The sequence below is a fragment of the Convolutriloba macropyga genome, chromosome 8 (genome assembly GCF_964194025.1).
Source record: "Convolutriloba macropyga chromosome 8, txConMacr16.3, whole genome shotgun sequence".
NCBI lineage: Eukaryota > Metazoa > Xenacoelomorpha > Acoela > Convolutidae > Convolutriloba > Convolutriloba macropyga.
Window position 1 is genome coordinate 23,522,668 of NC_134475.1, and position 24,580 is coordinate 23,547,247.

At 36.7% G+C, this 24,580-nt stretch overlaps 2 protein-coding genes across 2 annotated transcripts in view; one reads left to right on the forward strand and one right to left on the reverse strand.

Annotated features, from left to right (window-relative positions):
- LOC142344989 (uncharacterized) overlaps window positions 1-24,580 on the reverse strand; it is a 72,296-nt gene that overhangs the window by 29,881 nt on the left and 17,835 nt on the right. The window contains exons 3-6 of the mRNA XM_075397073.1: window positions 23,025-23,151; window positions 22,420-22,685; window positions 15,296-15,578; window positions 11,749-11,880 (exon numbers count right to left, since the gene is read on the reverse strand). Coding sequence (XP_075253188.1) covers window positions 11,749-11,880; window positions 15,296-15,578; window positions 22,420-22,685; window positions 23,025-23,151 — 808 coding nt within the window. The remainder of the gene's footprint in view (window positions 1-11,748; window positions 11,881-15,295; window positions 15,579-22,419; window positions 22,686-23,024; window positions 23,152-24,580) is intronic.
- Window positions 3,844-7,084, forward strand: LOC142344603 (uncharacterized). Its single transcript, XM_075396397.1, has 4 exons — window positions 3,844-5,050; window positions 5,360-5,578; window positions 6,144-6,322; window positions 6,664-7,084. Exons 1-4 carry the CDS (start codon window positions 4,111-4,113, stop codon window positions 6,970-6,972), a joined length of 1,647 nt encoding a protein of 548 aa, XP_075252512.1. The 5' UTR covers window positions 3,844-4,110; the 3' UTR covers window positions 6,973-7,084.

Here is a 24,580-nt window from a genome sequence, read left to right on the forward strand (position 1 = left end):
GTTTGATAAAGTTCAAATGCAGCTACTCTCACCAGGTTAAGGGGAGCAAACTGTTCACGCTTTCCCCAATTAAGAGTAAGGAGGAACATTTCCTGTATTTGCAACAGGTAATGACCGTATGCATTATCTGCTAAAAAATTAAGTGAAACGTAATTATCAACCTCTAATTAGAAATGATTAATCTCAGCATTGTCTGAAGAAAACGCGCCATATAGTGGATGCAACTTTAATCATCTCTGATCTCATTATATAAAGCATCTCAAAGAACAGCTGATCCAAAATTTTAAACCTAGTCAAGAAATTTTACCACACTTTGATGTTCGCGTACAAACTAAAAAGTCATACCTAAAAATACCGTGTAAAATAAACAGTAAACAACAATGGGACAATATGTGAAGCGTATAATTGGCGATTAGTAAGCACTGAACAAGCATTTAATGTCCTCAGGCTATCCCAGTTTACCCCGTTGAGGACGAAAATTCAAAAAATGGATCCAATGAAAGTTTGCACAAACACCAACATGGCGCAAATAACTGCTACAAACTTAATTAGAGAGTAATTAATAATTGTTTTTAATGAGCAAACAAATTTAAAACTAACCAACTAATATCGCGCGAATTGCTCTGCAACGACTGGCAATCGGATGGCTTCGTCAGTAGCTAGCAAAGCTTTATGGAAGACAACTTCAGCTTAATGGAATGGGTCTGGGGGAGCTTCAGCTTAATGGAATAGGTCTTGGGGAGCGCCGCAGAGTGGGGGGGGGGGGGCACGGGAGGTCGGATTGATGGGGGTGGGGAGATAACGTATACGGGGGCGCTGGGTTACTGGTGTAACGATCTGCAGGAGTGGATGGGTGGTGAAGTAGGGAAGGGAAGTACCGCCCTTCAAATCATGATTATATGTCTCTAAAAGTTTCGGTGAAACGCGTATTTAGAGTCTAGTAAGCCGAAAGGCTGTAAGAGAACTTAATGCCCTCTGGGTGTTACCTGTTCATCGCTTTTTGTAGCAAAATAACACTCTACGAGAGAAAACATTAGGTTTTATAGAAGCATACGAACTATCAGTATGAAAAACAATGCCCTAAACATTTAATGTACCCTATACAATTGAAGTGGATTCAACTTTTTAATTGCCCTTGGACAGAAGTACAAGCAATTTCTGTAGTCGTGTGTCTTTTTGAGCAAAGTTTTCGCTTGACCATTTTGACTATTCGGATGACTTTTCATCACATTTGACTTCTGCGGGATCTTAATACCGCTCATTAAGGATTCAAAACAGTTTCATAAGATGTAGAATACCAATACTCGTCTCATTGCTTCAAATTGTGTTCGAGAGCAAGTAATAACATGATAGACTAACGTCGATCGAGTTGCTGTCAAACGACCGGCGGTTGGCTTCGGTATCAACCAGCTGGCGCTTGGGTGGGTAGCGTTGGCAGGGATGGACGAAAGGATTAAACTTTCAAGATTAGGAACAGCCCTTCACACCATGAAATTGTCTCCTCAAAACAATTTTTAGGAATCGCATTTTAAGAGACTGGAAAAGCGTATGGCTCTAAGAAAACTTAATGCCCTCCGGGCGTTACCTGTTTATAACATTTTTGTGGACTTAAAGTCAAATGGGTCAGACGAAAAATCGGTCAAACGAAAAATTGCATAAAAAAGACCACAGGATTAATATACTTAATACAAACTTCGTTTGACAACAATTAACATAACCGGCAGAATTCCGCAAACGACTCACGCAAAGTAAAAACACTGATGTCAGAATTGTGTAAAATAGACAGCTAAAACTAAAAGTGAAAATTAGTGTCATGCCAAATTACTCCGAGTTTCGAAAAGGCTGACTGCAAATCTTTGTTCATTAACCATGATAGTAGGTTGGATGAGATGAGTATGTGGACAGGTGATACAGCAGCAGATTATTTTGCAGGGCGTAGGAGGGGTGCAGTGATACGGAGAGGGTGGGGGTGAGGGGTTGGTGGTTCAACCAACGGAATTTTTTAATTTGAATATAACTAAGGGTTTCTAAGTTTTATACCTTGGAAAAAACTAAGAACTCTAAATGAAAAAGTTCATCGTTTAAAAACAGAAATTAATGATCGAATGAAAAAGAAGTCAAATTTAACGTAAAGAACAAACGTGCCTCAGCTAAGAAACCAACAGAGACGATGCCCGAAGCTTCGTACGTACTAGTTTCTATTATACCAAGTTAAGAAATCACTTAAATTGAATCTAGAAAAAAAGCTAAACACAATACTGAAAAGCAGACCCTGTATGACAAAGCCCGGAAAACAATTGATCTCATGTCGAGCAAGTTTTGCGTGTCTGTCGTGTTAAAAAACAATAAAGACCGATATAATACTCATCTTCGGTTTGCAAAACCTTTAGAATAGCAATACCTCCCTTCGAGTCATAAAAACAGCCAAGAACCAAAAAATTGCTATCAACATTGTGTTGGAAAGCACTGAACAGTTCTCCGCTGTTTATAAGACATGCAGTCAATTTGTTAGATCCTTGACATGAAATTTCAAAGATGCGAAAACGTCAAACGATTACATCTACAGCAGTTCTAAGTTTATACACTGTTTTACCACTTGAAAAAAAAATGTAATATGAGTTTGCAAGTGAGCAACAATTGGAACACGTTTTGGGCACAAAAATGATATCTCGTCACCGCGAAGAGCTTTGCTCAGCTTCATTTTGCAATCCAAAAAAGACCAGCAGGAGAAATAATTGCTACAAACTTTTGATATGAGCAACTAATAATTTACATAGCTAAACAAAATTTCGAACCCCGCAAAACAAGATTTATTAACAAGGTTAGCCACACTGTCTACGGGTCTGGCAATAAAAAGGGATAACCAATCATTCGATACAACCAAAAAAAATTAACTATCAATCGTTTGGCTAGAGATGTTTCATTTCATCGAATATTGTTGCTGAAAGCTTCACATTGATATAGTAGAGCCCGAAACAAGGTGGATTTTGGCACTTCCGCCTGCTTAAAACAAATATTTTTGAATTATTTGCTTTAACAATTAAAACCTTCAGCCTTCTAATGTCTGAAAACAAATTAGCATTGTTGGACTGGTGCTGTCGTATCTTGAGCAATCCCAATCAACTGTTATCATTTTAGTACTTTCAGCGTCCCCCTTTTACAATTTCTTCGATCTAGTTGAATACCTATGTGGCCTTGCTGAGGATACACTCAATCCAGTTATACCACTCTCCCAGAATTCCATTTTGGGCGTGGCCCATATTTCTGCAAATAGTGATCTTGGTTCAAAATAAGTGGGCGGGTTTTTGGCTCACTGCCCTGGCTATCGGTGTCCGGAGCATATCCAACAGAGCTTTTGTGGATACATACAAAGAGTAGCCTCGCTTAATAATCTCAAACGGCCGTAAAAGGGAGGGCGCTGAAATTGGCCCGAAGTCACGAATCTTTCCCCGGCAAATGAGGCTCGAAAAGGCAGCATTTTTCGGCACAGCTGGAATCTTTCTTGCCAGACTTAAGAGCAATCTACTACAGTTAGCAATCCAAGAACCTCATAGTGTGAATTGCTAGAGGGGCAACTTTGAAAATTAATGAGCGGCCAAAATTGCTGAACAAAATGCATAACAGGAGAAATGATTCCCCTTAAGTGGGACAATTTAGTGTACTGCTTTCACGATGTGTGAAAATTTCTTTTGTTTTCCTTTTCAAATTTTCATCCCCTTTTGTAACACTAGTAAATTATATTGCGCATCTATTGTATCATTTCAACTGCTTGATGCGACGGCTTGTCCAATAGAAGTCTTTTTTAAAGTGATTTTCATCGATTATTCGCGGGATTAGAATTGATTCTAGCCAATCGCAGCTGCGCAACATGAAAGAACATCAACGTCACTCTGACAACAAAAAGCAACTACAGAAATCAAAACTTTCTCTGCGCATAAGCAAAACTGACGATTAGCAGCGCTTAAAAAGTACCTGCCAGCATAACGTTTTAACTCTCACGCACCAGACATCCCAACTTACGCACCAAGTGAAAGATTTGCCAAATTACATAGAAAAATATTGAAAGGACAATTAAGTGCATGCAAATTAATTAAATATTACAGTAAAAAAATGGATAAACTTAATTCTTTTATTCAAATGCGGAAGTCTCCACTTAGAGTTCAATTTCCACCTTTTCCAATTCATTATCCCCAAAACTTTACTCATAATTTGGCAATTAACAGTGCCAACTTTAGACCGCCAGGTTTGAATTGCTTCGATTTGCGTGCCTCCCAGCGAGGTTTTGCCTTAAAGCCCTCCGATGGTGCTGATTCTAAAGCCGAGGGCAAAAATTTGCCCAGTGTCGCAAATTTACTGCCTGCTCAAACCGCTAATAATGGCAACACATCTCTGGGACAAATACACCCTCAACACTTGGTCGATTTCAATTCACACTGGTTCCAAACCCATCATCAGCAACAACTTTCCAATTACTTAATTTTGCGGAAAATGCTCACCGGAAACAATGATTCCCACAGTTTTCCTGGTAATTTTCAAATTCCATCACGGGCTATGAACAATCACCACTGCGATTCACACAAACTTCAAGCAATTGGGACAAACGTGAGCAAAACTTCACTGAAGCGACCTCAAAGTGTGGCTCAAAATTTGGTGAAATCTGCTGCACAAAATGGTGGAATTAATTCCTCAGACCCGATTAAAGCGATTAAGCTGTCTCCAAGAACAGTCAAAACATTGAGTCAGTCGTTGCAGAAAAGTCCTTCAAAGGAATCCAAAAGCGAACTTCGAGAGGAAACAAATTCAGATTCAACTTCTATAACATTCAGCAGCCAGGAAAGTGGAATGACAATTGAAAGTGTTCAAACTGCAAAAACTGACGAAGATCTGGCTGAAGATCGAGAGCAAGATCTTGAGCACGAACTGGAGCAGGAAACAAGTCCAGGCTCAAACGAAAGCACCACTGGAGATGGAAAGCTATACAGTTGTCCAGAATGTGGGAAGACATTCAATGCTCACTACAACTTGACTCGTCACATGCCCGTTCATACAGGTATGGACAAATCTAAATTGATACAAGTACTCTATATGAACGGTGAACCTCGACTAGCGTGAAGATTCACATGTACTCAGAAACACACTGTGTGCTCGAAATATTGAAAATTTGTGTGGAAACATTTAAGATTTGCTCAAATAATCAAAATTTGCCAAAAGAATTTTGCCAAAGATATTTCAGGTTATGCCAAAAAGGTCAAGAGCGTGACATTGACATTGTCCACCATTTCGTTCACCTTTTAAAAGAAATTTCGATAAATCAAAGCTAAATATGCCTGACAGTCTTAATTTTCCGCTAATGTTTCAGGTGCTCGACCTTTCGTGTGCAAAGTGTGTGGCAAAGGGTTCCGTCAAGCTTCGACATTATGCAGACACAAAATAATTCACACGAATGAGAAGCCCCACAGATGTACAATATGCAACAAAGCCTTCAACAGAAGCAGCACTCTCAACACTCACATGCGAATTCACAGCGGATACAAACCATACACGTGCGAGGTCTGTGGCAAGGGATTCCACCAGAAAGGTATTGGTTTGTTCCCAACTTCTGTCTGAATGGGGAGGGGTCTTATAAAAGCTATAATAAAGAGCTTTTTATGAGTTTTCAAAAGCAGCACACATACTTATTGCCAACCAAAATGAACCGTGGAATATAATAGCTAAATGGTTTTTAATTGCTCTAAACACTGAAATAAGTTATGCTCGAAAATCTTTGGAATAGTCTATTTATCGCAAGTTTAAATCAATGTTCAAGGAAAAACAGATCATGCATTAGTCTGCAAATTAGGCGGTCAATTTATGGTTCTCTGCACAGATCTTTTGATTCAACTAGCAGCTCCCAACGATTTAGAATCACTTCCATTGATGGCAGTGTTTCAAAAAAAAAATGACAAGTCAAATTGATAGCGTTTCCAATCCATGAACCGAGCTTGGGCGACTACAAAAAATTACTTAGTTTTTTTATTTTGTTATATTCAATTTACTCGACAAGATCTGGCCTAATTGAATGTCTCTCAAACACTGTATGCACATGTAACTTTAATGAGTATTTAAAAACTCAAATCTATTCTAATGGTGCTGATCTGGATTAGGGAACTACAAGAACCACTGTCTGACACACAGTTCAGTGAAGGCGTACAAATGCCACATCTGTGACAAGGCATTCCACCAGGTCTACAACCTAACATTCCACATGCACACTCACACCGACAGCAAGCCATACACGTGTCCACACTGCAACCGAGGATTTTGCAGGAACTTCGATCTCAAGGCAAGGGGAACATTTGCAGCATTATTAGCTTACATTTGCTATCTTCCACTCAAAACAATTACGCTAATTTGAATTTTTCGCATATGCAAAGTAATGCAAGTTTATAGTATACTGCGTTAGAAAAGAAAAATGCTGCGCACTATTTCTCTCTAGCTCTGGAAGAAACACTTTGATAACGCTAATTTGCGTTTACGATAGCTTTGAAATTACTATTTCTTGTTTAAGAAGACGGAACCCTACACATTTGCAACTATTATAACATCCAAATAATTTCTTGGTATAACTAAAAGTCTTTTTTCGTTCCTGTAGAAAATCGGTAATAAATCAGTAAACTTTTTCAGAAGCACATCAGAAAAATTCATCCCGATCTTAAAAACTCCCCGAGAAACAATAACAGCAACAGCAATCAGAACCAGATGACGAACAATCCACAACTTCCTGTAATGAGCAACAATATCCACAACAACCCACTTTCCAGCATCACGTTTCTGTCCCCACCGAGATCTTTTGTGAACGTGAACAACTTAACAACTCCGGTCAATGTTAAACTATCCCCAGTAGCTAGCATGGAGGACAATAGTAGCGAATGCTCTTCTCCGTACAAGAAATCACCATCTGATAAATTCATGATTTCGAATCTGCTCAAGTAGCACATAAATTGAACAACTCAATACAGCTGAAAAACTGCTGAAATCACCAAAAACTATTTATGATAATTAGAATTTATGAATTGTCTTGAAATTAATTTAACGTTACAGTTAATTCTTTTAATATTCAAACATTATTGATATCTATTCACATCTCCTCGGCTATTAGGCGTGAAAGAAAGCGGTATCACCACAAAGAAATTCCGTGCCGAAACACTTAAGGACACTTATTATTATAAAGGATGCCTCATAAACAAGGAGGCTCGGTAAAGTGCGTTCGCACATAAAGTTCCGACCCCACTCATCCGCATTTTTGGCATATATGTCTACCATGTGAACAGATAGAAAACCCCAAAAAATTCAAGTATTTTTCAAAAAATGTGAACAAAAAGATCTCCTCCAACGCAAAAAATTCAGTGGTATAAAAAATGCCGCATTAGATTGATGAGATCAGCCATTATGAACAGCGCAAGTCAAAACAAATAAAATCAAACAAAAACAAAATTAATTACATCCAAAACTTACGTCCATTTCTTTTTTTTAAAAAACTTATTAAAAATAGCGTCAAATAGAACTAAAACTGAGCAAAATAACTTGTACTACAATAAAAAAGATATGGGACGACTCCATAATAAAGCTCGGTAACAATTGACAAAAAAAGATTAAAAACAAACAGCAAAGATAAAAAATTGGCTTATAATTAATTTCAAAGCAGTGAACACCATTAAATAGCAATTGAAAACATCCAACATGTTCAAGATCAAATACGCCTCTACAGCAGGGCATTAAGACCTGTCATCGTTAATTTTTTTTTGGATTACAAAAAGAACAACAAATAGAGACAACAAAAATTCAATTAGAACATGACAAAAACGCTGTCGAAGCCGTGAAGCCATTTTTGCCCCTCAAAATATGTTAAATTAAGCCCCCTTTGAGCACCAATAATGTGGTATGCGACCTCTCATTAATAGGAACAGGTAATAAGTTGAAAAGAACGAGAAAAAGTGCAAAACTTAGAAGTACTTTGTATTTTTCGAAAACAATTATTTTCAAAGACATGAAAGCCATTAGCTACAAAAAGAAATATTTAAATAGGTTCGTTTATAAGTCCAAAGGAAGCGCTCTAGAGCTGTAATTGTTCAGAGTACGCCTTAACATCTACAAAAAACCTGAAAAATAGACAAAAATCAAAATTTACTTTACTTTTTTTTGCCAAAAGCCCCTGTCAAAGCCAGTAAATTTATAACGAATTCCTTAAAAACAATAGATTTGGTACACTTACACCAAACCTCAACAACAATAATGTCATATGTGACATGTAATTAACGATAATAGGTAAGAACAAGACAAAAAAGATCAAAAATGCGAAGTTGGAAAGTGTTTTTCATTTTTGAAAACTATTGTATTCAAAGTCATGAAGGCCATCAGCTATCTACTCAAATCAGAATGCATGCTCCTTTATTCTTCTATAAGAAGCCAATGAGAACTGTCATTATCCAGGAATCTTCATGCGACTAAAAAGAAAAAGTAAAAACGAGAAAGACAAATGTAAAAAAATCAATTGAATTCTTCGAGAAAGGGGAGTCGAAGCCGTTTAAACCATAATCTACGCCTTTAAAGACTTTCAAAATTTCAATTGTGCCTTATTGTGAACGCCAAAAATGAAATTTGTGAACTGTCAATAATGTGATAATGTGACAAAGGAGAGAAAACGTGAAAAATGGGCCAATGCCTAAAAATAAAAAAAATGTGAAATCTAGTACTATTATAGCCGGAAAACCAGAACTTAAAGCATTAAACGAAAACGAATAAATTTTAATTCAGTAGAAAGAAGAGATTTTAATTCTTTCTTCGCTGACACTAAGCTAAAAAGTTGACCAAATTAAGGGAAAAATAGTGGCAAAGTTCGATAAGCCATCGTTTATTAAACGACCAAAATCTTTCGAGTAAAGAAACTAGATTCATAAATTTGGAACTGCTCAGGAAGCCAAATGCACCTATCAAAAGATCGCTTTGAATTGAATTGTTCTTTCTTTAATTCAAATAAAAAAATCGAAATTTTTAAAAAAAAAAAAAGACAGAGATTAAAATCCGAAATATTTTTGGATTGTAGCGGTTCAAGATTGGACCAAAACCAGCCGTGCTATTGCTGTTCGTCCACTAACACTAAAAATAAGTGATGCGTTTTTGATAATCATAGATTACGAAAATAGTGTTAGTTGTTTTTGGGTGTGTACTTCCGGCAAATTTAAGAAGCTTATTCGGGGCAATTTTTGATGAGAAAGGCAATAGTCAGCAATACTTTTTTGCCTTTCAAAGTAAAATAAACAGAACTATTGTTATCAATTTTAACATATTTTAGCAAAATTTGCAAAATTTTAGGCAAAAAATCCGGAAAACGTGAATAAAAAGAACCCAAATCGGACTCATTCACAAAAAGTTAAACCAATGATAACTCGCTCTAGAAAACAAAATTCAAAAAAACCCTCTTTAATTCTAAATTTTACGCTGGACAGGCTTTTTAATGATACCACTCAAAACTCTCTACGATGAATATATCGATCGGTCAAAATTGTCTGAACAAAAAAAAACCAGTTGAGTATATAGTCCCCCCCCTCAAAAGGGGTCAGAATAATAATACCACAGGTTTAGATTGAATAGGAGGCATAGGTAATTAATTCAATTTCGAGGTCTCAATTTCTCACTGATGGTGTTGCCAAATTTGCTCGGATATCGTGCCAGCTTATCTTTCAAGCCCTTTTAACAACAGACAACTTCTGACTCAGAGCAATTTAGGTTACCCAAAAATCAAGATGTCAAGCTTGACACAATGTGAACTGAAATCAGAAGTTTTTGAAAGAACACACGTTTACAAAAAAATGCTTCAAACTGCGTTCGAGAGCACTGCGTTCAATTAAGCACTAATATTTTACTGAAACACAGTGCGCAAAACAGTTAAACGTCAACTAAGTACGTCAAAAAGGTTCAAATTTGTCTTTTGAAAAACGAATATGGTCTGCCATTCCACAGACTGTATGCAGAAACGACAAAAAAACAAATGCGGCAAAATTCACCAATATTTTAGACCATATGCCGAAACGACAAAAACAAATGCGCGCCAAAATTCACCAATATTTTATGTACAAAACCAGTAGTTAGGACTTTTAAAAAAGCACATACTTTTACATTTAAAAAAAACATATGCGAACCTATTTATTTTTTTTCAGTTGCTAACTACTGGTTTTGTATGAAAAAAAAATAAATAGGTTCACACATGTCTTTTTTAAATGTAAAAATATGTTCTTTTTTGAGTAATGTTTTACTCTGTCATTAGATTACTCTGTCATTAGATAGAGTAAATTCTAGACTAAAAAAAAAAGAATTGAAAAACCAACAAATATTTTAGGTAAACATATGGTGTCAAAGTTATAGAAAACTTTAGCTATCAACTGAAAACATTCATTTTCGTCTCGCTAGAAACACGATGAGACATGTCGTTAAAGCCAATAACTGAGAAGACAACAGGAAGAGCCAATACGGGCGACACGCAAAAATGCACTAATGTCTGTTGGCAAACTTAGAGCATTGAAGTTATAAAAACCCTTAGCCGTCCGTTGAGGGATAGAAAAAAAACAACTAAGCACCATTAGAACACATATCTTCCCTGTAACAGCATTTACAATAATCAACAGCGAAAAAATGAGCAAGTCAAAATGCTGCAAAATGACGCCGAAAAACCCAAACCAAAAGTTTCAAACCGAAAGTTTCAAAAATCAAAATCATACTCTACTTTAAAAACACTATTTAACACTATTTGATTCATGCTCCCTTTTCAAATGCTCCTTGAATAAAATAACAACTCTATTTGGCCCTCTCATTGACAAAAAAGTCAAAGTGTGGAGACATCTTTAAAAATCAGCGCCCCAATACAATCCAAACACTTTGGACTGTAAAAAGGAGAGGGCCTAAACAATAGCCTTTGACAGACTGACGGAGGCGTATAAAAATTTTCACTTCGGATACATGGTGATAACTAATTGCTGAAAAATGAGCTGAGGCAGAAAAGGTAGGACAAAATAAACCGACTAAAGTTGGGTGCAATCCGTTGAATGACAAACGGGTAATAATTTTAATACAGTCTGCTTCCGCTGACTAGCCTGCCAAGATGTCCTTAGCATTTTCTTTGTATCACTCTTTCTTTGTCTCTACGCATAAAAAGGACACACGACATTAACTGCTTCAAACTTTGTTCGCGCGCAAATGAAATGCTTACTTGTATGAAAAAAAATTAACAGAATACGATAACTATATTTGTTTGAAAAATTTGGCCCTCCTGATTCTTGAAAATGAGCAAATTTGGAACTAATTTTAATAGCAAAAAATGTCAAAATGACGCCGATAGGAGGTTCCCTCCACTTCGTTTCACAGGCCCCATGAACAGTTTTGAAAAAAAGCCGTAAGATATCAAAACCATAACTCTTTTATCCGCTCTTCACTTTAGTTTAACACCAAAATAAGTCTTCAAAAAGTCAAAAATACGATGCTATTTCTTTGATTTGTTAAAAACATAGGAGCGAAATAACGGCCAGCTGAAAGGATGACGCGGTAATTAATAAATCGCGAAGAGACGTTGCAAATTAAGCACAAACCCTGATGCCGAAAAACAACATGATGGATAAAATAATTTATCATCAATTCGAATAAACAATTAAGATTATTCTGGATATATTAATCATTATTCTGGATGAGATTTTTCTACATGAATCAATGAAATCTGACCTGTTGTTGGCTCTGCTCCCTCTCTTTGACAAATTTCTTAGCAGCTGCTTTCGTAGGTAAGCTATTGGGCAGCTTGTCAGAGGATGCATTATTGGTAGGCACTTCTCGCTTGAACACCAATTTGTCCCACAGCTGAAAACAAAATAACCATAGAAGAGCCTCTAAGGAACATCCCACCTTGAATACAGTTTTCCCTAGCTGAAAAATGGAGTGCGATGGGAACATATCAACGCATCCCGTTTGCTCTGTCTCAAATGTGGCATAAAGCACATAAAGAACAAACAATGAAAGCCGTTACAAACGGAAAAGATCTGACCAGCTTAAAATACCAAAAATGGGTTTAGAATTTATGAAAAGAACACGGGAGAAGCCGAAGAAAAGGTTAGCACTTGATGAAACTTGTAATAATGAAAAACATTTCTATGTGAACAAAATTTTCTGCAACTGTTAGCTTCGGCTACAAGCAATTAAATATTAGAGAAACAAACTAAATACAACTTTTAATAGAATCTGAATGGCAAACAAGCATTATTGCAGAGACTTTCAATATCAGATCTTAAAAATTCAAGAAGCAACGCGACAGTCATAGAGAGGTAATGATCCAATTTCCAAAATCTCACAGCAAAGCAAAACACTGATGGCTAAGGCAATGTGTAATAATTCATTAGCTTCGCCAGTAGCTAGCCACGGTTTAGTGCGGCTAGCTCTAGATTAATTGAAGGGGCGTTAGGTGAGCGCAGCGGGGCTGAAAAAGTGGATTGGGGGACTGATGTGGGGGCGTAAGGCTCCAAAACAGTTTCTGTTAATCGCATACCCGAAGAGCAGTGGGCTGAACGGCTCTAAGAGAACTTGATGCAAACTGCGCGCTACCTCTACCCCGTTTCTGAAGACGAAAGTCAAAAAATTGGTCAAGCAAAAAATTGCATAAAAGAGACGAACAGGATAAATATATTTGCTACAAATTGCTTTTGAGAGTAATAAACAATGATTTCCTAAAAAGTGCCTATTTATGATAAAAACATCTCTACTACAACTCATTGTTAATGAGGATCAGAGATGATGATATTACGCCAGAAAAAAGCAGATGAAGTGCGGCATCAACAAGGAGAGAGAGTGAGTGAGAGAGAGAGAGAGAGATGTCCCGAAGGTTCTGTAAAGTAACCCATCTCCAAGACATAAAAGTTTCGTTGGCTAGTAACGGTCGTTAAACTCGGAAAAGGGACAAAAAATATTGAAAAAATTTGGAAGCAACTGCAAATTTTAACAAAATCTTGGAAAAATTCAAGATATTAATATCTTAAGAACTAATTCATTATCTCAAAAAACTAACCAGTATCCTTGTTTCAAGCCTGAATTAGTTTATCTGGCTTATAAAGATCTATACATTTGGAACAGCAAATTTTCCGACAAATTGGAAAAATTTATCAAAAATTAATAAAAGTGGTGTCATAAAAAACATTAATCACCAATCCATTAACGCTGAAAAATATGCAGCAGCCTATTATCAAACCTCGGAGGAGGTCCCAGGCCCCTGGTGCCACAAAAATCAAACGAAAAATTGCAAACGTTTAAAAAATTACTTAAATTCGTGATATTCAAATCTTGAAAAACATTCCGTTACATCTATAAAATACAAAGTAACATTATCAAACCATACCGGAAGTTCCGTGGCCATTAAGGGTAGAGAAACCTAGTTTTTTTAAAAAAAAAATGCAAACATTTGATATTAAAAAGTTGAAAATTAATACATTGTCACCAAATATTTTTCAGTAACTTATAATCAAACCCTAACGGAGATTTTATGACCCTTGAAGCTCAAAAATCATGAGTAATGACTAAATGTCAAAAAAGTGAAAAAAAAATGGCTAAAATTGTCAAAAAATGCCAAAATTCGTGATCTTAAAATCTAGCCAGACATTCCATTAAATCAAGAAATTCTACAGTAACCTATTTTCAAACCCTAGAGTAGGTCCATTGGCTCTTGAGGCTGAGAAAGTCTAAAAAACGACAAAAATTTTTGAAACACTTGAAGAAAAGGAAGTTTTCTAAAAAATTGCTAAAATTTGTGACATTAAGAAAATGAAAACAATTTCATGGCCAATAAAAAATTGTCAGTAATTTATCATCCAACCCCTTAGGAGGTTTTCTGTCCTCTGGCTTTGGAATGACCTGGATAAGGAAAAAAATGTCAAAAAATTTGAAATTTATCAAAAAAAATGCTAAAATTCGTGATGTTAAAATGTTGAAACCATTCCATTACCACAAGAGACTATGCAGTAACCTATTTTTAAAACCTAGAGGAGGTTCGCTGACGCTGACACCTAGGGCTAAAAAAACTCAAAAATGTCAAAAATTTTCAAAAAGCTTGTGCAAAAATTGTGCAAAATGGTATAAATTTGAGTGTTTAGCGAGCGGTTGTTCGTCAGCAGCTAGAAACGGGGGGGGGGGGTGCACTGAGGGCTGATGGGGTTGGGGCAACAGTGGGTAGGGGGTAACAGCGCGCGAGGGGGGGTCAACATCGGAGGTGTCTTCAACCTCTAAGAACCGCCGTTCACACCATAAGTATAAGTCTACGCTGAAACAGAGCTAACAGTCAGAGCTGAAACAGAGCTGAAAGGCTCTAAGAGCACTTTATAACTGCTGATCCCGTTTTTGAAGACGAGAAGTCATAAGCGTCAGACGAAAAATCGGTCGAGCCAAAAATCGCATAAAAAATATCGACAGGACTAATATAATTGCTAAAAACTTCGTTTGAGAGCATCTGAAAAATGCAAAAAATTCCTGCTTAAACTGACTAACATCAGACAATGCTCATGAACGGACGGGACTCATGAAGACAGGACTTGTTTAATTGTGGCCCACTGCAGACGAAATAAAGTTCTTGTGGCGCACTTTTGATTGCCTTTTCTTTGTAGGCTGCCGCCAATTAGTTTGGCTGTATATTATTGTGGATGCGAGCGCTATTTAGATCACGCATGCAGGAGTGAAATAGCGCTCAGGCGAGAGAACGAACCTTCTAGAACAAAACGATCGAGCAAAAAATTTTGCATGAAAATATAGACAAATGCAATAATTGCCATAAACTGCAATAATTGCCGCTTAGTTGGTGCGAAAGGATAATTTAAGAACAAAATTTACGTCTTGTTGCAATTTTAACTCTAAGTGGGGGGGGGGGGGGAGGAGGGGGGGGGGTCAAGCTCTTAAGAACCGCCATACCATAAAAATGACTCCTCAAGTTTCCGCGAATCGCACACTTACAGACTAGTAAGGTGAAAAGGCTCCAAGAGCGCTGATCCACCTAATACCCGGGCTTTACCTAATAATCTCGTTTTAATGTCGACAAATTAAACGTTCAGACGAAAAAAAAACTATCAGACAAAAATTCGGTAGAACGAAAAATCAGAGGACTAATAGAATTGCTAAAAACATCGTTTGCGAGCAATTAAACATCAAGCACAAGACACAAAACAAGCTACATGACAAATAAAAATCACCTGTGTCTGTATCAATTAAATTTATAGTTCTAGCAACAGAAGCGCACAGGTACCTTGATCCACCGTAGAAGCGCTCTATTGATGAACTCTTCGCTCAACAGTTCCAGGTAGCTCCTAGGCGAGTACTGCTCAACCCACAGACGTCTCTTCTCAACTTCGCTCTTTTCACTTCTCTCATCCGACGACGAATCATCACTCTGTTGTTGAGATGAAGCAGCAGGCTGATGCCTCTTTATTACGTCATTAATCAAAGAAGACACAGATGACGTCACGTCAGATGAGGACACTTTATTATCACGCGACTTTTGTTTCTCAAGTTCTTCATAAGCTTTCATCCTAAAGCAATCGATACTCTAATTTGAAATAACATTATTCTAAAATCGTCTAACAACTCAATTTTTTTTCGGTCCCCAGTGTTTTTACAGCTCCCACTGATCGGTTGTTATATAGCATGTTACTTTTTTTTTAAAAAAAAAAGCACCTCTGCCTGACGGGGCACGCCCACTAGCCTGGGGGGGGGGGGGGCATCCAAGAATTGTTACGGATAAAAAACAGGTGACGCAGAATAGATCAAACAATTCAGTCTATCTGATAGGGAACTTTATCATCTTCTGCCAATTTGGGCGTCTTACACAGAAACAATCCTACAATCCGGCTTGGATTTAAGATTTTCAATTATCTGTATATTTTACGAGAACCGCCATCACAAAAATTTTTGTAGAAGCATCGGTTTATACTGCGCTAATTTCCTTAACATTTCTCACTGCCTACAGAACGGATTTGAATTTCTGAAAAAATTTATACTAGGAGCTGGGAATTAGATTCGAACGGGCGCAAAGCGGAAAGAGAAAAATGAGAATCAGCCGAATTGTTTCATTGGCCAAGAAATCTGATTTGATTAAATTGAAGTACAAATTCAAGAAAATGTGAATTGACAGTTGTCGTCGTTTGATTATCTATGGTGTGCGGTGGGGTTACGCTCCACTGTCTTCGCCATGCTCCCCGGACAAGGGAAGGGTCGACGTGAAGACCATGTCGACCCTTCATTTGGTCAAATTACATCATTTGGTCACCATTTGGCTCACCAAAAATTAAATTGCCTTTGAAGTACTGCGATTCAGTTCAACCAATCAGAGCTCGGGAAATATTCAACTCTCAATCTAATTTCATGGCATTCTGGCATCAAAGTCTTTTGTCATAGCAAATAACACATTAAATGTTATAGTATTATGCAAATAAAATCCATTTAGACATGGAATTTCGAAAAAAACTGTCGTGATTAAGGAATTATTTTTGACTTTTGACCCAATTGATCAGGGTCCTTGATAACTAATAGAAAATGATACCAAACGCTATCGGAGGTCAAATAAGCAGGTTGCAAGCAAATTTCAGCCCGAAAATAACCGCATTCAGAATTTGTCAAATATCCAGTTTTAATAAACCACCAATATTGCAAACAGAGGTAAGATTGTAAAACGGGGTGACACCGTCATGTTTCTGAAAATGTTCAGCACCAAAATCAGACCAACAAGGACCAGAAACCAGACCAGTCCGAAATAATCAACCCGAGATTCCACCTTGGCTCTACCACTGCACCAACTTTGATGCCTTTAGTTAATTACGATGTACTGTTTTTATTTATCACGAGAAAGAATTTATCGATGGAGCAACAGGTACCCCGAGAGGAGATTGCTTGGATCACTAGTTTATGTATTTCGGCAACTACTTACCTGTGATAGAGAACTATATATGATTTGAAAGCTTTTTATAACGGTTCTAATGGGCTATATCTGGTGTCAAGTTCAATCGCTATGGTATTTTGATAAGAATTTGGGTGTTGTCCCCAAAAATGACTGTATGCGTGAAGCTCCACTGTAAATAACTCTTGACTGGGTGAATCAATCGCACACAAAATTTAAAAATAGTTACATTACGTCTGATAACGTCATAACGATCAATTTGCGTTTCGATTCTGTAGAGAACTTAACGAGTGAGCAACAGTTACCCCAAGAGGAGCTTTGTTGGACCATGCTTGACCAAAAATATGATCAATCATACTTTACTCGCCTTAAAAAAAACTAAATTTGTTTTGCTCCGAGTCAGAAACGAAGGAAAAAATTTCGATGCCTTCATATCTCAAATACGATGCCTCTATTTTTCTTTACTTTCGTTGTGGTTAACTCGTTTTCGTTCATTTTTCTTCGTTCTGAGCCACAAAATAATCATTCGTTTTTAAATAGCCTTTTTACTTGACTCTAAGCGTTTTTTGAAAGCCCTTTTACTTTACTCAAAGCGTTTTTTACTTGCCTTCAAAGCGTTGCTTTGGGTCAAAAACGAAAAATGCGATGACATTATTTCACGCGTCTTAAATTCATAAAATCGTTTGTCGATGCTTTTGTACTTTTTCCATCGCACGCGGCTTGTTCAGTGTTACAAAACTGCTTTCAGCCTGAGCTTAGGATAAAATCTGTAGACAAAGTCAACGGCTTCAATTGCAGCATTTTTTTAGTATTCGAAGGTTTTTTTGCCAATATCCCGGTTATTTCTGGCAATTTCCCAGTTATTTTTGAAGATTTTTTGACAAATTTCTCTTCCTTTCCCCAGCTATTTTTGGCCTTTTCTGGATCAATTCCTGTCACCCTTCAGGCCACATTTGAAAATTTCCCCACCAATTTGTCGATTTCCCGGCAACTATTGTCAATATCCTGACTGTTTTTCGCGTTTTCCGGACTTATTATGGACTTGGATCTAGACGAAACAAGTCTAGGCGAAGACACGGATTTAGATTGCAAGTGTGGGCCACAACTTGGATTTAGACTTCCACATCTTAGCCAAGATGTGAACAAGACTGAGAAGTGTAAAAAGTGACATGATCATAGCTCTGAATAAGCACTGAAAAAAGACTTGCCGTTCGACTTGCCCCGTACTGATAAAGACTTCACGTTAGGTCTGGTTGACAAACAAAAACCTTTCCAAAGATAGCTTAAAAGAAAAGCTATCGTCTATTGAAATATGAATTAAGAAACGTGGTACACCGCTAACAGACATATTCTTTTAAAATGTCAAAGAACACAAGAACAAACATAGCCGGCAGATTGCCGGAAAATAGGCGCGAGAGACGCTTGTTGCCTTCCATGAATTGAAACAACTAGAGAAAAAAGATAGACAGATTGACCACCAGTCCTTTATTAGACCACTACACTTTTTGAGTTAGATTCGGAATGTCATTCTTATGAGACACATACGCTCTATAAGAAAAAGCCGTAATAGAGCTTTTTCAAAATACTAGAAATCAAAAACTCAAGAATCTAATACTCAAGAATTAGGGCATATTCGCTTGGTACTACTTAGATGCACACTATTGACCTTTACCTAGTAAATGTTCATAAAAATAGAGTTCAAAAGTAAATTTTTGAGTGAAGTAAGTCACGCAATTGACATAAAAGCAGAATAAATGACGTCACGCACACAAATATTAACTGCAAAGCAGTAGAAGTCACTGAAATTGAATGCGTCAATTTCAAGAAGTTAGGTCGCAAAAATCATCTATGGAAACGACAAATAAAAAAAACACGATGTCCCCAATAATCGCCGCTATCGCTTCGCGGCTATTAAAAAGGAACATTTGAATTCTTAAAAATGTCATCGAATTAATAAACAGAGTAGATTGAAGATTGATTACCAATAACTGAGTTAGGCAAAACATTCGAAATAAAAAATCGTGACACTTACAGATTGGACGCACTTAAAAAAGTCAAAAACAGACGAAAATTAGATAAACATAAACCGACTAACATCAAATGAAGTGCTCTCGACCGACAAGCGGGGGCAATTTAAATTTAGGGCTGTAGCCCAGAACTTTTTTAATAGGTGCAAAAATTCGCAGCTCATAGGAGTTCGCACACGAAACCTCCAGGATAGTCTGATATCTTAGCTACTAAGTTACAACGGCTTTACCTTCAATCGCTCACAATTGCTTTTATGTTAGCAGGAAACAATGAGAGCAATTGAGATCATTCAAAATGAAGAAGTGAAGAAAAAGTCACTTGAGAGGTCACAGAATGTTCTAAAACGAAGAGCAAAAACGAGTAATCAAAAATTTGCATAAAAAAGACCAACAGTTATTTCTAGAGGTACAATTTTATGGGGAACAGTTGGAACTAAGAGCTGCTTTGGAGAGCTCCCAAATGCACATATTTCGCTCGCGTAATTAAAACATAGCCGGCAGATTGCCGGAAAAGAGCCGCGATAGACGCTCGTGGCGTTACATGAATTGAAACAACTATAGAAATAAAAATAGACAGATCGACCACCAGTCCTTTAATAGACCACTAGACTTTTTGGGTTAGCTTCGGACTGTCATTTTTATGAGACACATAAGCTCTATTAGGAGAAAGCCCTAGTAGGGCTTTTCAAAATTAGGATTTCTTCCGTTTGTGCCCCCTCAGCTTAGCAGGCGCATATTATTCGCATCCCCCAGATGCACGTGCAATATTTGGGGGGGGCACAAACGAAAAAGATCCCAAAATTAATATTCGAAATCAAAAACTCAAGACTCTAATATTCAAGAATTAGGGCATATGTTTAGCACTACTTAGATGCACACTATTGACATTTAACAAGTAAATGTTCATAAACTTTGAAGTTTCATAAGTGAGCTCGGAATTCATTTTTTTGAGTGAGGTAAGTCATTGAGAAGTCAATTCCAAGAAGTCACGGTAAGACGAAACAAAAATCTGTTAGACGAAGTAAAAAACATAGCAGGACAAGTCCTGACGTACAATTCAAAGAATTTTCATTGACTTAACAAACAACTAGACCTAGAACAGACAATGAGTGAATTAGAAAACCATTTCTAAAAAAAATCAGATGAAAAAAAAAACAAAAAAAAAACAGAAAATCAATGTCAAAATGCTGCTAGGGAGAACAAAAAACAACTAGTGAGATATTTAATTTTGATTCTAACAAGAAACTAGGTCCAGAATGAATTAAGAATGGATTGGGAAAACTATTAAGAAAAAAATCCGATCCAAAAAATCGAAAAAACAGTAAAAATCAGAGTGAAATTGCCGCATGTGAACAAAAAACCAATACGGAGAAACCGAATGTTTGTTCAAACACCGTTTTCTCACTCTACTTTAAAATTAGAGCGAAATAAATTCACGCCGCAAAACCGCTCGCTTTTTCGCTCCATTTCCTGTTTCGGCGTGACCAAAATCACCACTCCAATTTGACTTCAAAAATCATGAAAATGTGGGAACAGATCTTAAAACATAGCCGGAAGAATTCCGGAAACGACTCGAAGGAGAAAATTGCCCATCCTTATGACTAAACAACTGAACAACTATTGTGAACCCTGAACCTCCATAAATGCCATAAAAAATTAAGGAAGAATAGAAACGGCATTCAAAAACAAATTGAACAAAAAAACTATAAAAACTTAAGTTTTTTTAACTTGAGTTTTTCATAGTACAAGGAAACATAAAGCCGAATAAAGTTCCTTTGCAATTAGAGCAATGAAAAGCTCGCAAAACAAGGGGCAAGTCATATAAGGCTAAGAAACTTGTCTAAGATTAAAAAAGAAAACCATCAAAAAATAGGATGGTTTTAAAATTTCTCAATTTTTCTGTGAATTTTCCTCAGAAAACAAATGAGTTATACCAAGAAAACTTCAATCAATTGGTATCTGAATATTTATTAAGTAACAAGCTTCAACTCAAATCTCACTTAAAGCCTTAATACAAAAAAAAACAGGCAAAAAATCGTTAAATTTTGTCTAAAAATCAGCAAAACTGATCAAAAATCTACAAATTAGCATTAAACTCAAATTTACTATACTTTTGGCTACACAACTAGGACAACTATTGTGAACCCTGAACCTCCACAAATGCCATAAAAAATAGGGAAGAATAGAAACGGCATTCAAAAACCAATTGAACAAAAAACTATAAAAACTTAACGTTTTTTTAACCTGAGTTTTTTTAATAGTACAAGGAAACATAAAGCCGAGTAAAATTCCTTTCCAATTAGGACAATGGAAAGCTCGCAAAACAATGGGCAAGTCATAATAGGCTAAGAAACTTGTCTAAGACCAAGAAAAAAAAACTGCAAGAAAAATAAGAAAAATGGTTTAAAATTTCTCAATTTTTCTGTCAATTTTCCGACGAAAAGAATGATTTACACCAATAAAACTTTAGTCAATTGTTAGCTGAATAATCCCTAAGCAACAGGCTTCCATTCAAATCCCACTTAAAGCATTAATACAAAAAAAAACAGGAAAAAAAATAATTAAATTTCGTCTACAAATCAGCAAAACTGATCAAATACCTCCAAATTAGCATTGAAATTAAGAATTAACTACTTGAAACCTTCTATTCCTATCAAAACAAGCCTAAAACTATTACAATATCATAATCAAACCTCATAACCATCAAAAGTTGCAAAAAAACTGCTTTTAAAAGCCGCACGTGAACAAAAAAATTTCGCTCGCTTAGAGAAAATTTTTTCACACATCAATTTCTCGCTCTCTCAAAAACAGCGGTATGAACAAAAACCACTCTCTTTTCGCTCCGCTCTCAACTTTTGTTCAGCCCCAAAATCAATCCAAATTTTTTCACGCGTTTCATTTCCCGCTTCAAAAATCACTCCAATAAAATTGATTAAAAAAGGACTTCTCCAATACTCCTCTTCGAGTCGTAATAAAAAAGACAGCGCCCCAATATAATTCAAATTCTTTGCATTGTAAAAATTCTTTGAATTGTAAAAATTCTTTGAATTGTAAAAAAATAGGAGCGCTATAATAGCAGCCTAGAATTGAGGACGCGGCTATTAATTATTTGTACACTTATATTTTTCAATCTTGATTGTTATTAATAAAAAAATCACCCTTTTATTTCCGCTCTTAGAATTTGTTATCAAAGAAGTTTGTCACATTTTTGAACTCCCTGAGCTTCTTGTTTCAATGTTTGCTTCACTGATTAAAAAAGCACGCAAATAAGAAGACTTTTCGATTCTTAAAAAGATGCTGAATCAATATTACCCTTCGAGACGTTAGAAGACAGTGCTCAAATACAATCCTAATTTATTGGATTGTAAAAAAAACCCAATTCGATTAATAATTGTCTCAGCTATCGCTTTTTGTAACCAAATTGTCTTCGATTTAATTGAGAATGTTTACCTCAATTCATTGAAAGATGAAGCGAGAAGGCTTCCCGAATTTTTCCACGAAGGAATAGTAACTTCGTCGTCATTGCACATGCGGATGAAGAATTTGTCAATTGTGTTTGAGATTGGAAAAAACCGCCCATTGTTAGAGTTATGAGAGGACTCATCGCCTGTTGAACACAAAGAATCATCAGCACTATTTAGCCCAGTTGCAAATGATACGAGAGCGGCGTCTCGTGGAAGTTCCTTCACAATCTTCTGCATTTTTCTCTGCTCCACCTGAAGTCAGTAAAACACGATTCGCCAATTAATAGTAATTTTGCATTAGGTCTTGCATTTGTCATGCAGTAACTTTTCGTTTTAGTACCGCAAACTAGACTAGAAATTATTAAGTTCAGTTTGATCATAATAAGGAGTTTGAACAGATAGTGAATTTAGCGAGCAGAATATAACTCTAAATGTGGTTGAGTTGCTTCGGCAAATTTCACCAAAATCATAATCAGGGTGCTGACATTCAATCGTGTAACAAGTTCAATCAAGGTAACAAGGCCGTAGATAGTATCATGAAAGACTAATTCGAAGCAATGGGCTCCCCTAGCGGTGTGATTGACTGATTACCTTTCGAACAACAGCCATCAACCTGTCGTGAGCCCTCTTCGCACCCTCGTCCATCTCATCTTTTACCTCGACTCGATTCACGTTGCCAATATAGCTGACATTACACACACTTCCAGGCTTCCTGGACCTGAAAACCCTTTATGATAAAGAAGTAGTTGAAAACAGCACCGTTAAACAAGAACCCTTAAACCATTCCTCTAAAAAGTGTAAAAACGTGATAATCACGACTGAAACAGCTGTCATATTTAGAAACTGTTTGAACGGGAAAGCTTAGATTATGTTGTTATTATAACACATACTTAACAAAGATTATGTTGTTTTTATACCTTTTAGAAGAGTTAAATTTAGACTTCTTGTTTAGCGAAGCTATATTTAAAATTTTATTTTCACTGCGCTAACTTTCAGAAGAATACAATCAATTACAATTACAAAGGTAGTCTTCTTGGGCAACGCAGCCAAGTTTATAGATTATAATTCATTTATGAGACATATTGTCGAAAATAAACGATAATGAATATGAATTTTGTAGGATAAAAATTTATTTCGTCAGCAAAAAAAAGATTGTTCGCAATTATATATCTGTGTTTTAAGCGCTCTAGTGCAACTTCAAGACCAAGTCGCAGAGTAAAAAAAAACGAGAAAACCAACGAGCGTGTCAAGTTTTTGCTAAATTTTACTACAATTTATCATTTTTCAAACTATGTAAAGCGGTATTTCTGATTAGTCATCATTCTGCATTAATTAAAAAAAGGATTACGTAGATGGGTAGTCGGGTAAAAAATATAGAGAAATTAATTTCATTCGACGACTCATGGATCGGGCTTAAAGAACGATGAATTGTTTTAACTTTAGAATTGAGTAAAAGTTCTAACTGAAAATTTATAATAATATGAAAATCGATTACATAGAAATTTGATCGATTGTCTTGAATTTGTTAAATTAGAATGCTCAAGAGTACTGAAAATAGCAGAAACAGTATTCATCGTCAACATATAGTTGGGCAACGGTTGGAGGGGGGTCTTTGGCTGCACGGGGCCATGATGGCCTGAACGACGTGCAGGGATAGGGATTGGGGGGCTTGGGTAGGGTCAACTTTTAAGATCCACTCTTCACATCGTACACGTAGGTCTCCAAAACTGTTTGTGAATCGCATACTTGAGTACTAGTGAGCTGAAAGGCTCTAAGAGAACTTAATTCCCACTGAGCGCCACCTGTTTATCCCGTTATTGAGGACGAAAAGTCAAATAGGTCTAGCGACAAATCGCTCGAGCGGAAAATCGCATTAAAAAAAGACCAACAAAGCTAATAATTGTTACAAACTTCGTTTCAGAGCAATTATAAAAAGTGGGGGTAGTTACGGGGGAGGTGAGTCCAAGGTGAGGAGTTAGGTAGGTGCGGGGGTAGGTAAGGAGGTAGGCAGAGAGTTTCAGGCGGCGGGGGGGGGGGAGAGGTAGGAAGGCCGGGGGTGAGGTGTCTGTAGTTCAGATAGGGATTGTTATGGGAAAAATATTGATCAAATGCCCTTTTGACCTTGATTACTAATATAGGTGGGTGTG

Bases quoted from the DNA above. Each gene is read 5' to 3' on its own strand.
- LOC142344603 (XM_075396397.1), top strand. From the start codon at position 4,111: ATGGATAAACTTAATTCTTTTATTCAAATGCGGAAGTCTCCACTTAGA. The intron at 5,051-5,359 runs GTATGGACAAAT...CTAATGTTTCAG, and splicing joins TCACATGCCCGTTCATACAG to GTGCTCGACCTTTCGTGTGC. The intron at 6,323-6,663 runs GCAAGGGGAACA...AAACTTTTTCAG, and splicing joins GCAGGAACTTCGATCTCAAG to AAGCACATCAGAAAAATTCA.